Below are 17,739 nucleotides of genomic sequence, written 5' to 3' on the forward strand. Positions count from 1 at the left end.
TAGGAGTCAGAAGACCTAGATTTCGTTCTCCATTTTGCCACTAAGTGTGTATGCAACATTGGGGAAATAACCATCTTTCTGTGACTCAGTTTCCACATCTGTAAAATGGGAAAAAATAATATTTACCCACTTTTATCAAGTGTTTGGAAATTTACCAGAAAGCATGATATTCATGCAGTGTACTAGCAACAGTAGGCTTTAAATATTTTTTTCCCAGTTTATTTTCCTTCAAGGCCTTGTTATCCATGGGCTGTTTGGTTGGTTACAAAAGTCCACGACCAATTCTATTGAGTGTCCTGAGGGAAGGCCATTCCCTTAAAGGGTGTTTGAGCATAAGAAAATTAGAAAGATGCCTCAGAGTCCTCCTAACTAGAAATGGGTAAAAAAATTTCAGTGAATTCACCAAATAAAAAAAAAATGCAGTTTTGAGTCAACCAACATGGTCTGCAAACTCAGCTAGTAGTTTTGCCTTAAAAAACGGTAAAAGAAATTCCAAAAGATTTGAAACGTAGCTCTGGACATTTTCCAAGAGAAAAGCCTTCAACTTTTTGTTTCAAAATGTAGCTAGATTTAACTAAAAATCAAAAGATTAAAAAAAGCACATGAAAACTAAATGAAATATTTCAATTTGGGTGGAACAAAACATTGTCAATATATTTGAAAATGTAGAAAAACATCCAAAAATATTGAATAAATTTCACTTGGTATTCTATTGCTTAACCAGGTGATTAAAACTGCGCTTAATCACAATTAATTTTTTTGAGTTAATCGTATGAGTTAACTACAATTAATCCTCAGCCCTAGTGGCTAGCAATTAGAGGTGCTCAATTTGTGTGTCCTGAATTTGTCACTGGATTTTCAAAAGGTGAGTACTTAGCACTTCCAGGAAGAGTGGTTTCTTTATGGAGCAGTTGTGTTGGGGGAAGGGAGAGGTTTAAAAAAAAAAAAATAATAAAAAAAAAAATCAGGCTTTTAACATGAAGCTAGTTTCAACTTTAACCATGGATCTGCTATTAACTTGCAATAACATCCAGAAGAAGTTTCCAAGGTATTTTATTCCTAATGGTTATTGAGATCTGCACGTATCCCTCCCCTTAGTTGGTGTGATGGGTGGAGTCATCTCTGCCAGACTGGTACGTAGGGAATAGAGCACCATACTTTCCTCCAACACCAGCTTTTCTGACTCAATGGCTGGGCAGTCAGACACATGCAGAAAGAGGGGCAGATTGCAGTGGCTATAGGATTCTCTTTCAGTGCAACAGCATTTTGGCCACATGTCATGGGCTGCTAAAGCAGCTGATGCTAGAGGAGTATATAGTGTGCCCCATGTGCACACCGGTGGGGAAATGCAGGAAGACAACTCTCCGTGCAATAGATACCATAGTTGTGGCTTTACACTTGGGAGAGGTCTAAAATGGTAATAAATAAAGCCAACCTTAGCATGTGGGTTTTTTTAAGGAGTGTGCGTGCAGGGGGATTACAGAATTTGACAATTTATATCCACGGGTAACAGCAATATGCAGCCAGCCAGCCTGTGGTCTGTGAGGAGGTTGAGCAAAATGATTTCATTTCACAGAATGAGAGTACAGGGGCGGGTGAGAGGGAAGCACCTTTAGGTTCCCTTTGCTTGCTGCAGAAGTGGAGCCCATCTGAATCTCCCGTTCTAGCTTTGCAATTAGATTACATTTACATATTTGTATACTGTACATATACATACACCTATACATAAAAACTGAGATTCTTCTTTACAAGAGCTCAGCCCCCATTCTCTTGCTCATCACTAATTTTGGCAACACCTGAGCCCTTTCTGCTGCAGGCAAGCATGTCACTTCTGAGTCTGTGCTGAGGACAGATGGGTCTTGCAGGGTGCTGTATGGGTGCAGACCCAGTACTTTGGGGTTTGCTCTGTGTTTTTCACTTTCCCCAACACAACAGCTGGGGCAGACTGAAAACTAATCCAATTGTTTAGTTCAGTTTTAATACAAAGCAGGGTCTCTGCTTAAGAGGTTTGCTTTGTAAAAGTGGGATTAGGGTTCACTGTATCACCTCTCTCAGTAGCACAATATGCTCAGTTTACAAGCAGAGAATAGTTTTTCATAACTGTCATATCCACAAACACATCTTTGCAACTCAATGTCAAGCTGGGTTCTGTCTGGCTCAGGTTTGCAACATTAAACCAGAATAGAACCCAGCTCCTATTTCTGAGCTATTTTGGGTCTGCAGGACTAACAGCAGTAAAAACCAAGGAAAAACATACAGGTATAATTGTGAATAGACAGGCAACAGGCCTATTGAATAAAATAATTATGCAACCACTTTTCAGGGTAAACTGTATTTGAAAGATATTCAGACCATAGTGATGAAAACAGAGATGAAACAAAAAGAAAATAAAACTACAATCCTGGCACTTCTTGAAGCTGCTAGTGGTGTCTTCATTCCTCAATTCCAGGAAGAGAAGAAAAACAACCGTGGCACCAAAGGCATGCAGAACCAAAGGAGAAACTCAACTGAGGAGCAATGAGGCTCAAAATCCAGATGTTTTGACAACATAAGGTGTCACATGATATCAGTGAGCATGGACAACAGGGGCTAGAGAGCCCAACAACTCAACGTATCTGCCAATTCATTTCCTCCCGGAGCAGTTACTGGTTGATGCTTTGGATGCATAATACAATGAAGCCTCACATGAGAAACTTAAATAGTATGTTTATTAAAATAGACTCAGAAGTTGCAAAGAGGGATGGCAAGGTATTACTATGTTCTAGGGCAGGGGTCGGCAACCTCGGGCAGGCGGCTCGCCAGGGAAGCGCCCTAGCGGGCCGGGCCAGTTTGTTTACCTGCCGCGTCCGCAGGTTCGGCCGATCGCGGCTCCCACTGGCCGCGGTTTGCCGCCCTAGGCCAATAGGGGTGGCAGGAAGCTGCAACCAGCACATCCCTTGGCCCGCGCCGCTTCCCGCCACCCCCATTGGCCTGGAACAGCAAACTGCAGCCAGCCCGTGGGAGTCGCGATCGGCCAAACCTGTGGACGCGGCAGGTAAACAAACTGGCACGGCCCATCAGGGTGCTTACCCTGGCAAGTCACATGCCAGAGGTTGCCAACCCCTGTTCTAGGGTGTCAGTGTGTGAGCCACACAGCCCACAAAGCCCTGTTAGTACCGTGGGAATTTCTCCTTTACATGCAGTCTGAAAGGGACTGATCTTACATTGGAGAGAGGACATAAAGCAGCATAGCACCTAAAAGGATAGGAGAGATGTTCCTATGGGCCATTTTTAGAATAGTTCAGCACTCTGAAGATGAGCAAGCAGTCACTATACGACCTAAGTGAGGGAAGCCAAGGCTTGCCAAGTGAGTATCTCTGGAAAACAGAAAATGTGACAGATTTTTTTAAATTGAAAAACAGTGTAAAGTTTTCCCAGAAGGAACCAGCAGAACAAGTGAAAAAATTCAAATATCATAATCTAAACAAGTGTTCCTGCATTCCAAAAAAACCACACACAGTGCTATAGCATGTTGTGTTTTTTAGCTATTCAGAACAGTGCAATAAATGTCAGTAACACCCATGTGGCTATTCCTTTATACAACCCCCCTCCCACCCAAGGATTCTACTAAATTAATATAATGTTGCCAGGGGTTGTCCAGTTTTAGCCAAAGATGCACTGGAAATTGGTTTACAGAATGAATGGGCCAGTTATCAGTGACTAGAGCAGCTGAAGGCTGAGTAAATTAACATAATTTGTCAATCTTCACAGTGTTGTCCACAGAATAAAGAGTTCTTACAGAATACCAGCCTCCAACTTTTGGCACCTTAAAACCCACATGACCTGTAAACAAAACACAAACACCCCCACCACCACCCATCAAGTTCAAACACAATACATTATAGTCATGTCAGTAGCACCAAGATGCAACTGCTAATCCACATCAATTATCTAGAACAATCCTGTTAACATTAGCATCATGACTGTTCAAATATAGCTATCATTGCAGAGATGTATAATGAAATACTTGCTAACACAATGTATTTTGTAGAGTAATGCAAGACTAAAAAAATAAAATAAAAGCCCAGTCATCAATAGGACAGCTGACATGATCAATCCTTATGTTAACCCATTGCAAATTTTATACAATAAAAGTAACTATTTCTGGATATTACATCTTCATGGTTGACCAAGTTCAGCTCATTACATCATTTTAGTACACTTTACAGCAATCTTTATTCAACCTTTCAGAATGAGATATGTACATTAATAAGCTTCCAATCCATTGGCCTTTTCCTGTAGCACACTTTGTCTTAATATTTTATCCAGTAGCAGTGTATGTGAGGCTACAGTATATGTGCATATGTGAAAATGGAAATAACAGTATTTGCTTGCATCCATTCAATTTATATCAACAGAACATTTCAACAGGAGAGCGTCTCCGGAACTCTAAATAGGTCTGTTTAGTGCTGTTTAGAAGTAAGTGGTTCTAATTGGCTTTGGATGAGCTATTTGACAAAACCAAACTGTATGATACAAGGAAATCCAAGGCAGGTTTCATTAAATAAATTTATTTGTTAAAATAATTTAACTCCAAATACAACTGCTGAGTTTGCATTGAGTTCTATGTACAATTCTTGTTTTTATTTGAAACATCAAGGTTTAACAACTGACATTGTTACAAAACAATAAATTGTTGCTCCATCTATAGGTTGCCAGTTGTACTAGAGTTCAACAATTAACTGTGAAATATATTTATTCACCTCTGGGAAACCCCAAATCAATACCGTTAAGCCTGGTTCCAAAACCCACTGCAATCATTCTTGAGACCTGATGCACAACAATGCAGATAAAAGCCTCCTGCTGTTGTCAAACATTTGCTTTGTCGCAGAGTTTCACCATTAAAGCCTAACCAGTATTTTGATTCTACACTGGTAAAAAGAAAACCAAACATGCACAACCCACCCCCAACCAAATGGCTGACATCTTTAGGCAACATTCTTTATACACGAAAGCAAATACCAGTAGTTTTCCCACAGAAAAGCGATGGCAACTGTAGCACTGGGGTTAGAGAGAGGCTAGTTACTTGTTGGCCAGAACAGAAAGTCATCAAAAACTGCTTTTGATGCTCTAATAAAAAACCCCATGTGTAATACTTTTGATCTGATGCTGATTTATTAATTTTACCTACTTTTTAAAAGTGGGAGCAAACAGTTACTACCATTATCACAGCCGAAAAGAATGAAAGTTGCAACATAAAAAAAAAATATATATCAATAAAACTTAAAAAATGCTGTCTTTGTAGAAAAGTACAAAACTCTACAAGACCAGCGAAAGAAAACATGGGTCTTTGGATCAAACCATAATATTTTAAGGCATGTTATAAAAAACGTTCATACACTATATAATTGCTAGTCTGATCGGGGTACAAAGTAAGAGGTGACCCAAGACACCACTGACTTTCTCCAGGTGGCCACTCATCTTGAATGTGGCTCATTTAACTACCCTCTTGCTATCCTTATGCTTTCAAAAATATCTTAGCCAAATGCAACTGTCATTGATTCAAGCTCCACTATATTCATAGAAGTGGAAACACAAATAGTGCACAACTACCTCCTTAGAATTATACAATAAAGAGAAGAGCATTTACATTTCCCCCTGCCATGTCCCTGGAATGTTGTGTGTTGATGTGTGTGTTGCTTAGACATTACAAATGTAAAATGGTAAGGAAAAACAGGTCTCGGAAGTATCTTTTTTATTACAATTTTCTGTTTAGAATTTTACTTGTGCAATTTTTCCTAAATTAAAAGCCCATATGTTTTATGTTACACACTTCAACTTAGGCCCTTCATACATATTATTTATACCACTTTATTGGTCGCACAGCAATTTTTTATATAAGATCTTAACATTTTGTAGAACACTGTAAATTGATATCAAATTTGATAATGTTTTTGAGCACTCAGGCAGTAGGTCTCAAATTGACAAGCTGCCTATTTTATTAATAGATTGTATGGTTTCATTAGACCCCTCCTCCATTTAGGTATTTTAGGAAGCGAAGATACCATTGATTCAAGTCTCAAATTTTGCTTATGCACACACACACATGGTTAATATTATGTGAAAAAGGTGCAACAACATCCAAGATTGTGGAAATCAGCTAGTAGGAAAAACCTACATTACAAGGATTTAGAAAAATCTGAATAGTAGGGCCTCACGTTTATCAGACTTAACATCCTTGTTTTCTTGAAAAGCTTTTCAAGGACTAAGGGCAGTGGTGGCAAGTTCTCTTCCATCACTAATGTTTCCGTTAGCTGTCACCCACTGAACAAGATTAAAAATGTTACTATATTATATAAGAAATTTTGTGAAGCTGTTTTATACTTGAGTTTCTCATTTCAAAGATTAAGAGCATTTTTAAAGCAGTTCTGCTGATGGAGGTAAATCTGTCAGAACCAAACTCCAATTACAGCATTTCTAAGGGATACACACACACGCACACACCGAACACATGCACCCATTTTCACTCATTTACACACAAGGAACTACACTGTTACTGCACAAGATTGAGAAACTAATAAAAGCATGGTGGTATTTAGACCACAGGCTCAGTGATATTGCATTTTGATGACCAAATTTTATCTATAAAAGGTCCAGCTCAAGACAATCGCTCCAACATATAAAACTTAGATGTTTTGATTGAAAACTTTTCTATACTTGATTGTAAGACTTCAGAATAGATATTTCTGTGCCATTACTCATGCAAATGATAAATACTTCACTGCTAGGAAAACTAGAATGTCAGAGATCGAGCACCCTTGCAAAACAAAATATTTGCTCCCACTACTTGATACCCTAATAATCAGGGCAATCTTTGAATAGTGTGTCAGGCAATTACACAAAAGCTTTTTCCTTTCTCACCTAAAGTAGAACCATAACCTATATTCCTCCTGTGAGCCAAAATGATTTCACATGGTTATTCAATTAACAAAAGTTGCCAACATTAAAGCTATGAAATAGCAAACTTGATTTCCAAAGGTTAGTTAGGGATCACACCAAAAAAACTTAGCCCTTAAAGGCGAGAAAGAAATTATCTTCTTTAGCAAACTTAAAAATGCAGGATGTTCATACTGTCCCATGAGGTTTCTGCAAAAGGGAACATCTGGATGCAACATGGCTTTGTTTTCCTTACAAGATGGTACTAGTTAATCTATTAAAGTGTTCCTTGTTAGTAAGGCTAAGCGATTTTTTTCATCACAGTTGCTTCCTCCTGGTTCAGTAAAGTGATAAAGATGTTTCCTGCTTTGTAAACAAAGGGTTTGTTTGGCTTTTTGTCTGACCAAAACCTGAAGTGATCCTCCATTCTTGAGCAGCAAAGTGGAAGATTTAAAACATTCCAATGCCATATCGTGTTTTTTCACTAGCTATTAGTTTTTCAGATCTTCTCTCTCTTCTTTCAAGTACTGATGCAGTGCTTTCTATTTCACAAGATGGGATAAAGTGTAGAAATTGCATCAATTTTGGGGGGAAAAAAAAGAACTTTATAGGTCTTGTAGATCATATCTGCCTGTAAAACTGTCAGAAGTTCAGATGAAATTAACATACTTGTTTGTGTAAACTTGGCCACAAGCAAAAGTACAACTCCTGAAATTCAGTATATCGAAACTGAAAGGCTTTTCCCTCCTTTTGTGTTCATCAGTATAGAATATGCTAATTGCACATCATCTTCACAGGTCTTCTCTCTAGCGGTTTCAATTTTCATCACCAGGAATTTTCTAATGTATGAAATAGCTGCTGCTGTCTGACATAATGCAAATACATATAGTTCAACTGAGATCACCCTGTAGATCAACTGTCTATGACGAAATTGTACGTGCACAAGGGGGTATTGGGTGAGACGTTGTAGTTGTTTAACCCCATTATGTTCAGAGACAGTGATTGACTTTCAATGCTCAGCTCTGACTTAAAGTTGTTACTTCACTTATGATTTATTCCAAGTAACCCACAAACCAGGAAATGAGGCAGACAGTTTTACCATCTTACAAAAATTCTGCAAATTAGGTCCAGGTTAGGTAATTTTTAATGCTATTGAATATTACACGCAGAACAGCATGGATCATCTTTGTCTGGCTGAGCTGCATAGTTCATTTGTCTAACGATTTCTGCAAAGAGCTCATCCACCATTGTTTTACTTTTAGCAGAGGTCTCCATAAAAGGACAGCCCCATTCTTCAGCCAGAGCTCTTCCTTCATTTGAAGATACTTCCCTCTCACTCTCCAGGTCCACTTTATTACCAACCAAAATTACTGGCACCTTCTCATACCTATAATTCAAAACAAAAAGAGAATTAAGATTCCTTAAAATAGATGATTTTTCTCACATACACACAGTGCATACCATGAGAAATAGTTCTGTCATTCATCAAAACCTATTTTATAGTTCGAAACGCAACACAAGCTTTTGCTTTTTCCCCTCATTCTAGTTTGTTGCAGCACCCCCCTTCAGAGTTTTCTAATGAATGCTTCTGCCTCTTAATTTTCTCTCCAGTGAGGAACACTTACAACCCTAGCTCTTTTGGTGTGGAACAAAATTTTTTCCCACTCCAACACAGTCCAGATTAGGATTTGGGATTGGCTGGAGGTTCAAGCCTCCCTCCAATTTTTATGAATTTATGTCTACATTGCAGCTGGGAGAACGCCTTCCAGTCCAGGAAGACTCACAATAGCTGAGTTCAAGCTAGCATGCTAAAAATAGCAGTGTGAACATTACGGCTCCAGAGCAGACTCAAGCTAGTCACCCGAGTTCAGACAAAACAAAGAACACACTGTGAAAGAGAGTTACTTAAAGCTGCAGTGTCAAACACTCAAAAGTTAGGAAGTGCAAGAATAAGGATGCACAGACTACTTTAAATTCGGCCCCCTGGTGTGAATGCATTATGATACAGTCTAACTACACAACTGCTAATTATTTTTCCCACAGGACCTGCACCACACTCAGTGGACTGGATGGATGGTGCTCAATGAAAGACAGCTATTCAGTGTTTTTTACCCTCATAATTCAATGTGGGTCCTATGGTTTATTTGCTGTACAGCACCCAAACCCTGCTCTGAATACAGCATTACCCATTTCTGTGTCATTTTTTGTTATGTTTAGTTGCCTCAGAAACGTAAGTGAATTTATTCTCACAACTCCTTGGGTGATGAGTATTAGCCTCATTTTACAGATGAGGAAACACATTCAGAGCAATTTACCTGAGGCCATACAATGATTCATTGAGAGTCAGCATTAGACAAAGAACATCCTGATTCCCAACCCTGCACTCATTCTTCAGATGACACTGCCTTACTGCCAGAGGTATTGAGCATCGACAGCTCCCAATTACATAATTATGAGTGCCTGGCACTTTTGAAAGTCAAGACAGCTGGGGCCTCATGGGGGCTGAGAAAAGGAACACAATTGTGGGGGGCTGTGAAAAGTCTGGTTTAACTGATTTGCTCAGTATCACACAGAAACTCTGCAACAAAGGTAGGAACAGAATCTAGTTCTCCTGTGTTGTGTTCACCTGCCTTAACTAGGCCATCCTTTTACTTCCTACATTCCCCAGCTTCATTCACTTCATACCTTCCAATTACTAGACTCTATAGCGTATAACAGAGATCTTACAGATATCAGCCTTATTCACTACACAAATCTGTGAGCACAGCCCATCATGTGAGCACAGCCCATCACAGCCCATGGAACAAGGTTGGGTCCTGCAGAGAAACAGGGTGATCATGTGATAAGAGACTGTCATAATGCATAGGCACTATGGGGCTGAATTCAGGTTGCCTATGCAAAGTAAATTCTTGCATTACTTAACTTTTGAGGACCATTTTTCAGTGTGACAATTTTTTTTCAAATTGTGAAGTGACATACTAAAAAGAAAAGAAAAGAAAAAGAACGAACAACTGTATTATGTGCAACAAACTAATTTGATGGGAGAAGGAAGAGGCACAGTCCCTTTCCCCTGTCAAATTTCTAAGGCCTGAGGCAAATATTTGAGGGGTTATAGGTTTCAAGAATTTTTTACAATGGAAACTGTGAGAGAAGCATTAATATAGATGTTGCTTCCAGTTCCCTCTATAATGACGATGCACTGAAATGCATATTTTAGGGCAAACATTTACAGTATAATGTGATAAAGGCACAAAGATAGAGCCTTGCTTTACTAGATTAAGTTTAGGACCAAGGATTTTACAGAAGCAACTATGTACATAGTGAAGTCTTTGCAGAACGATATGCTAAAGCCTGTCTCAAAATGGGTGTACTCTCTATCTTGAGATTGAGAGGTACTGACAACTCCTACAGATGTTACATGATCAGGCTCTTTGTAGCCAAATCAAGAGACATTGACACTTATTCAATTTTCACCCTATGTGGACTTTTACTCCTGTCCAGTTATATTCCCACACATCTAAGACAGCAAAACACTGAACTAACCTGTTCTATAGACATCGCTTTGTGCTACAAAGCAAATTAACATGTATTAGGAAATAACACGTTAAAGAATTCCAACTTGGGCAATTAAGTGCTACATAAATTCCTTCTGTAGTTCTAAATGAAAAGTGTTTTTGACTTCTTGTTCTTCATTGCTGGGTAACAGGTCTGTGCACTATTGAACAGTTGTTACCGCACATGACTGTGTTTCAATTTTGCATGAAGTGATCTAGGTTTATAGTTTAAATACCAGTTCACCGAATTTTAAAGACATTTTAGGATCCTTCCAGATGAAAAATGTGGTATAAAATGTAAGAATGTCAGAAATGTTAGCTTATTAGGTGTGCAGCAATTCTCCAAGAAGGGCCCTGTTTTTTGGACTTTCATGTACCCATCATACACACATCCACATCATTTGAAAGCTTAATTTATGTAAGTTTAGATGAAGTATGAGGTGGCACGGCCAAGTGGTGCCACATGCCTGTAGGTGACATTCTCATTGCTTCATGTCATTTTTTGCACAGTTCCAGAAACACTAAAACATGACTATGACTACAATATCTTAAAAGATTTTTATTGGTTTTACATGGGCAATATTTTCCCCCCAGAAATGAAGCTGTTTAGCATGTGGCAAAAAATGCCAAATATCAACATTTTACAAATTCTTGCATGAAATGTTTTCACATTGCATATTCTTATATTTATTACTATATCTCAAGTTGTTATAATAGTTTTCTGTATTTTCAATTGAAATTTCCTGACCAGATCAGTCTCACACTGAAGGCTGTGCAAGAGTAGCAGTAGATTGTGTGCCCATAGTTTGTACCACATAGTAGGTAGATATAAATGTATGTGAATTCCTAATGTAATGCTTCTCCATCTGTAAGCTTTTGTACATACAACGTAGCACCTAGCCTGCCTGGTAGAAGGTTGGAGTTTGTAATTGCCCATGCATAGTGCAGAGTCTGTCACGGAGGCTGTGGAAGTCATCGATTCCATGACTTCTGCAGCGACCAGTGTGGCTGACCCCAGGGCCGCCCAAGCAGTTGGCTCTGGAGCCAGCACCTTAGGTGGCCCCGGGACCAGCCACACTGGCTGGCCACTGGAGTGGCCCCGTGGCCCGCCAGAGCAGCAACCGGTGCGGTTGGCCCCCGAGACCGCCTGAGCAGTGATCCCAGTGGTGGCCAGAGGCGGCAACTGGTGCCGCTAGCCCACCCTGCAGCATTAGACAAGTTTATTTACAGTATAAGTCATGGATAAGGCTAAGTTTTTGTCACAGGTATTTTTAGAAAAAAAGTCACAGGTCATAGGCAGTAATGAAAAAAATCCATGGAGCAGCAGGGATTCCCCCTTGCCACCTGCGGCAGCCAAGAGCAGCGGATTCCCCCTGCTGTCCATTGTGGCCAGAAGCGGTGGGGGAGCTCTCGGTACCCCGCAGCTTCCATGCACCACAGGCAGCAGGGGATCCTGCAGCTCCCAGCCAGCACTGCCTGAAGTCATGGAGGTCTTTGGAAGTCACGGACTCCATGATTTCCATGAGCAAATCGCAGCCTTAGTCATGGACAAGTCACAGGCTGTGAATTTTTGTTTATTTCCCGTGATCTGTCCATGACTTTTACTAAGAATACCCATGACTAAATTGTACCCTTACCCAGACATGCAGTACCAGCCTTTGAAATATTCCAGAAACTAGCTTTTTATTCAGTGACACTTATGCACAGATCAGTATTAGTATTAGAGAGGACAATACACAGCGGGCTTCAATCAAAGTGCTCACTAAACAAAACTGTCAAGTTTGATACTAACAGAGATCTAATTTAGCACAAGTCTGTATACTTGCACAAAGATGAAAAATGATGGTAGTGGCGGTGGTAATGCTAACAACATTCTGTGGGAATTTTACCTCTACAGGAAAGAGAGAGTGTATGAAAACATGGAGGATATGAGCCCCTTAAAGCTTACATCAAAGAGAAAAAGACTCTCCACAAGTTTGAAAAATGCAGTCATGAAAATCAAAAGAATGCAAAAAACTGTGAGGCACCAGTGCTGGAGAGATTTCGGTGATGTTGGCAGCAGGAGCCAGGAGAGATGAATTGTACTAGTGGCCACTGGATTAATTTTTTAGTTTAGATGATGTGCCACCAATACTCTATCATAGGGGCTACTTTCAGAAATACATAAGCAAGTAGAATTTGGCACACGTCAGAGTTGTAGAGAACCCAGGAAAGAACCCAGACTCTTAATCTGGTCAGAGAGCATCATGTTCACCTACATCTATAGCATGCACGTCCTCCAGGAACTGGTCCATTTGCATTGTTAGCTTGAGAAAACACACACAAAAGGAGACAAACTTCATAAAAGGGAAACATTTGGGAGAGCAACCAATCTAAGGGAGGTGGCTCTTCACAACATGTCATGTCAGTTCCTCTGAAGAATATCTATGGAAGACTTGATTGCTAAGGATGCAGTTTATCACTCAACATGCTTTCTTCCTACTTGAGTAAAATGAAATCTTAAGGCAAAACCATCTAGTTACAATGCAACACTACAGTCACCTTATGACACTGCATTTTATCAGCTGACTGAACAGACAATGATCTTATGTACAACAAGAAGGCTCTTCTCCGGTCCAAGCTGCTACAAAGATATAAATCCCTATTTCCCTCAGATGTAGAAACTGCAAGATATTCCAATAGCAAATTACAGTCAAGATTAGAAAAAAAAAAATATATGGTTCTGCAATTCCATTACATGCACAGCAAGGACAAGGAAAGTCTACCATTGTTCTATGCAGCACAATAAAATTAGCTGATGTTATCCAAGCTGCTAGTAATCTAAAGCAGGAACTTAAGTCATCCAAATGTTTTGTCGATGTTCTTCTGGCAAGTGAGCCTGATAAACAGCTTTGAAATGAACAAGTGGTTTTGTGTAATGCCATTTCAAACCTTTGGTCTAAAATAGCCAAAGGAGAGCCTCAGAATATTATCCAAAGCCAGGTGATTGAACTTTACAGAGGTCAGTTACTTTTCTGCCTTAGTTGGTACAGAAGTTTGTCTTTTGGTTAATAAAGAGGCATCTAATTCAGTCAGCAATGAGTATCTCCTTTAGAAGACCATTCAAAGAAGGTGTCTCAATTGTGGAGTGTACAATATTTAACAGTCCCAAAATTATCACACCACTGCATATATACCTTGCTACACTGTGAATTTGGATCTCACAATTTAATTGACATACCCCACCTTCATGGATTCTGCAACAATTATGATGAGATGAAGAAATTCATCACTAGTGCTGCAAAAAAATGAAGTAGAAAGACTCCAGGGAGGTGTGTTCATTCCAAATGGAACTGAACCACTTCATGCTGATGGAAATCTCATCCATGAAGGAGCTGATAATATTAGGGTTACCATTCGTCCGGATTCGTCCGGATATGTCCGGCTTTTTGAGCTAAAAATAGCGTCCAGGGGGAATTTGTAAATGTCCAGACTCTCCCCCCCCCCCCCCCCCAATGCAGAGCGCGCGCGGCTAACAGGGCAGCCGGCCGGATGGTGCCACTTACATGGGGCTCCAACAGCCAGAGAGAGCCCCTCCTCCGCTTCCCCTGCAGCAGAGATCACTCCCTCCCTCCCTGCATTCACAGATCACCTCCAGCAGTCTGGAGCTCCTCCTCCCCTGCTGCCCAGCATGCCGGGATGAGTGGCAGGGTAAGGAGGCCAGGGGGGTTGGAGAAGGGGCAGGGAGGTTCTGGAGGGGGCAGTCAAGAGACGGGGGGACTTTCGGGGGGGGGGGTGGATAAGGTTTTGGACAGTCAGGGTACAGGTAGGGGGTATGGTCCTGGGGGGGCAGTTAGGGTGGGGCTGTTGGGGCAGGGGTGGGGAGAGGGATCGGAGCAGTCAGGGGACAGGGGGGTTTAGATGGGTCGGGAGATCTAGGGGGGGGCTATCAGGGGATGGGGAGTGGTTGGATGGGGCGTGGGAGTCCCAGGGGTCTGTCTGGGGGTGTGGGTGTGGATAAGGGTAGGGGTTAGAGTCCTAGGGGGCCAGTTAGGATGGGGGAGGGTCTCAGGAGGGGGCAATCAGGGGACAAGAGGCAGGGAGGCTTAGGTAGGGGGTGGAGTCCTGGGGGGCAGTTAGGGGCAGGGGTCCCAGGAGGAGGCAGTCAGGGGACAAGGAGCGGGGGGGAGGGTTGGGGATTCTGAGGGGGGTGGGAAGTGGGAGGAAGTGGCAGGGGCGGGGCTAGGGCAGGATGGGGGCGGGGCTAGGGTGGGGCTCCTCCTGTCCTCTTTTTTGCTTGCTGAAATATGGTAACCCTAGATAATATGGACATCAACGTAGAGATCATGGATGGAAAGAATACCTTCCATTCAATGGCTTGAACTACCACTCTAGCACAGTCTGCAGACAGTCCAACATCACAAGAAATAATCACTGAAATTGGAAAGAAAAAAAAGTCACTACTCTCCCTGGGCAATCAGAGTCTCTTATGCAGCATTTGAAAAAACCTAGAACACATCCAGAACTGACTCACCATAAAGAAGAACTTGAGAAAAATCAATTATGCCTGTAGTGAGAACAAACGTCCCTGCACATAACTCCGCTTGCCAAGACAACCAAGTCTGCGGTAATTCTCGACAGAGATCATAATGATGAACAAGAGGATAATGATATTGACTAGAAATGTCACCACTGGTATTACATTTCAATGACACCTGTACAAATTTATTATCAGATTTTGTTTTACCCTGTAGATTGTTGTGGTGGTATTTTGGAGGTCACAAAGAAATCCAATTCTGTGTCTTAAATTTAATGGCTCTCTGTATTATTTCAAGAGAAATGAATGCAAAAATATTTCAGAAGTGGGCACTTTAATGTGTGGATTGTATCAGTTTATTCCCCATTGCTATGGTAATGGTACCACTTGACAGCTCCACATTCTACCTCATCTTAAAAGTAGATATAAGATTTTTTAAAATTTATCAGGTGTGTGTATAGAGAGGGTCCATTAAATTGACCAAATTGGTGGTGGCTGCTGCTTGCTTATATTCCCCCCCCCCCCCACCTAAAAGGTACATCCGGAGATAGAAAACACTGCCCAATGACTGAATCCATGTCTGAAAATTTTTATCCAGCTACTTTTCAGTCTTTGGATCACAGTTGTAACTGACTTGTCAAAAGATGACATGAAGTGAAATTTCTTCACAGAAGGAGATAAGAGTGACATATAGCAAGCCTGATAGTAAAGAGATAATTTTTTTTAAACTCTGAAAATACCCAGTACCAATCAACCACAAAAAAACTGTTACAGAGTTGACCTAATTTTATGTTCTATCATTCACTGCAGACAAATCTGTCAGCTTTTCTAGAATTCATTTTTGTCCATATTTCAAAAAATACTGACGAGATGACATCGAGGTCCCTTCCAGTCCTATGATTCAAAACAGAGCCAAACACATCCAACTAGCTATGCAGAATTTTTTTCTGCATAAAAGTTCAATCTGATCTAGGAACGTATAGGGCCCTACATTAGCATTGATGGGAGTTGAGCTCTGTGACGCCCTTGATGCCACTTGGCAGAGGACACAGAGGGGGTGCACAGAGGGGGTGCACAGAGATCCCCTGCTTGGATAGTTGCATAATAGTTCAAAGTGTAGCATGTGTGGTCTCTCCTGAGAGCGAGCATTCCCGTGGTTGTCATAATCATTGTGAAATGTGTGTACACATAATTTCCGGAATAGATACATATCTCAAATATTATGTTCTTAAGGCAGGTTGCCAGGACATGACATACCTCAGAGATGTTCCTTTCAAGCAGGAGGTAAATTACACCCATCTCCCTGCCTGGCCATTTGTGTATTGTATGCCTTGCACTGTATGCCTATTTGAATACTGGGCCAGCTGCAATTGAGAGATTGCGAAAACTACAAGGGAGGACATTTACAGGAAGAAAAACAGGATGGGGATGTCCTGTTCATGAATAAAGACAAAGGATTTGTCTGGTATATCTTGGAGTGCAAAGACATACTGAATCCTTCACCTAGGAGGAAAACTGATAGTGTGCATATCTCATGAGAGAAGGGTCAACAGTTTCTGGGTATGTCTACACAGTAATAAAAAGCCCATAGCACCAAGTCTCAGAGCCCAGGTCAGCTGACTTGGGCTCATGCTCGCAGGGTCCCATCCCACAGCCTGGGCTCCAGCCCAAGCCGGAATGTCTACACAGCAATTTTACACCCCGCAGCCCAAGCCTGTGAGACCGAGCCAGCTGACCTGGGCAGCTGCAACCGTACCCTTAGTCCTGCTCAATCAATCTCTTTTAGGACTTTCAGCTCCTAAAGAGCATGGGGGATTGGGTGTGGGGGAATCCAAGTCCATGGTACTAGAGCAGTCTTCACAAAACCATTGTCACTCCTGACATAGCTCTCAGCATCAGCCTTACTTCCTGGTGCCACATACAACTCATCCCCCCTTTTCCTCGGCTAGAAGTGTCATTTTAAACTATTCCTCCACTGGGAACGTGCCCTCCCTAGCCCAGTACAATAGAACCTCAGAGTTACAAACATCTTGGGAATGGAGGTTGTTCATAACTCTGAACAAAATGTTATGGTTATTCTTTCAAAAGTTTACAACTGAACATTGTCTTAATACAGCTTTGAAACTTTACTATGCACAAGAAAAATGCTGCTTTTAACCATCTTAATTTAAATGAAACAAGCACAGAAACAGTTTCTTTACTTTGACAAAAAAAATTAAACTTTCCTTTTTATTTTAGTAGTTTACATTTAACACAGTACTGTACTTTGCCCCCTTTTTTTGGTCTCTGATGCTGCCTGATTGCGTACTTCCGGTTTCAAATGAGGTGTGTGGTTGACTGGTCAATTCATAACTCTGGGGTTTGTAACTCTGAAGTTCTACTGTATTGTTCTACCCCCAGCCCTGGTTCAGTGTGGGGTCTGCCCTTTTATTAAGTGCTAAATCCTGGGTCCACTGGAATTAATCCTCTGTAGGGATAGTTAGGAAATTTTAAAAAAAAACAAAAAACAGTTAGCTTCAGTTTGCTTAAGAAAGTAAGATATTTGCTAGTCAGTAGGCAAAAGCCCTAATTAGCAAATAAAGTAAGACTGTGAGAATAAGCCAAGACCAGAAATAGTGTGGGAAGGATGGATGGTTTAAAAGTAACCGATAAAATACAGGACTGCAGTAACAAGGCAAAGAAAAACGGTCTTAAACGAAACAAGCACAAACCTTTCCACTGTTCTGCTGATAAGCAAGGGCAGAGGGAGGGAAG

General features: G+C 41.0%; 1 protein-coding gene across 1 annotated transcript in view; it reads right to left on the reverse strand.

Annotated features, from left to right (window-relative positions):
• Nucleotides 1-4,534: 4,534 nt before the first annotated feature.
• RAP2A (RAP2A, member of RAS oncogene family) overlaps nt 4,535-17,739 on the reverse strand; it is a 35,425-nt gene continuing 22,220 nt past the window's right edge. The window contains exon 2 of the mRNA XM_005287029.3: nt 4,535-8,302. Within this exon, the coding sequence (XP_005287086.2) occupies nt 8,065-8,302 (238 nt within the window). The 3' untranslated portion in view covers nt 4,535-8,064. The remainder of the gene's footprint in view (nt 8,303-17,739) is intronic.

Source organism: Chrysemys picta, chromosome 1 (genome assembly GCF_011386835.1).
Source record: "Chrysemys picta bellii isolate R12L10 chromosome 1, ASM1138683v2, whole genome shotgun sequence".
Taxonomy (NCBI): Eukaryota; Metazoa; Chordata; order Testudines; family Emydidae; genus Chrysemys; species Chrysemys picta.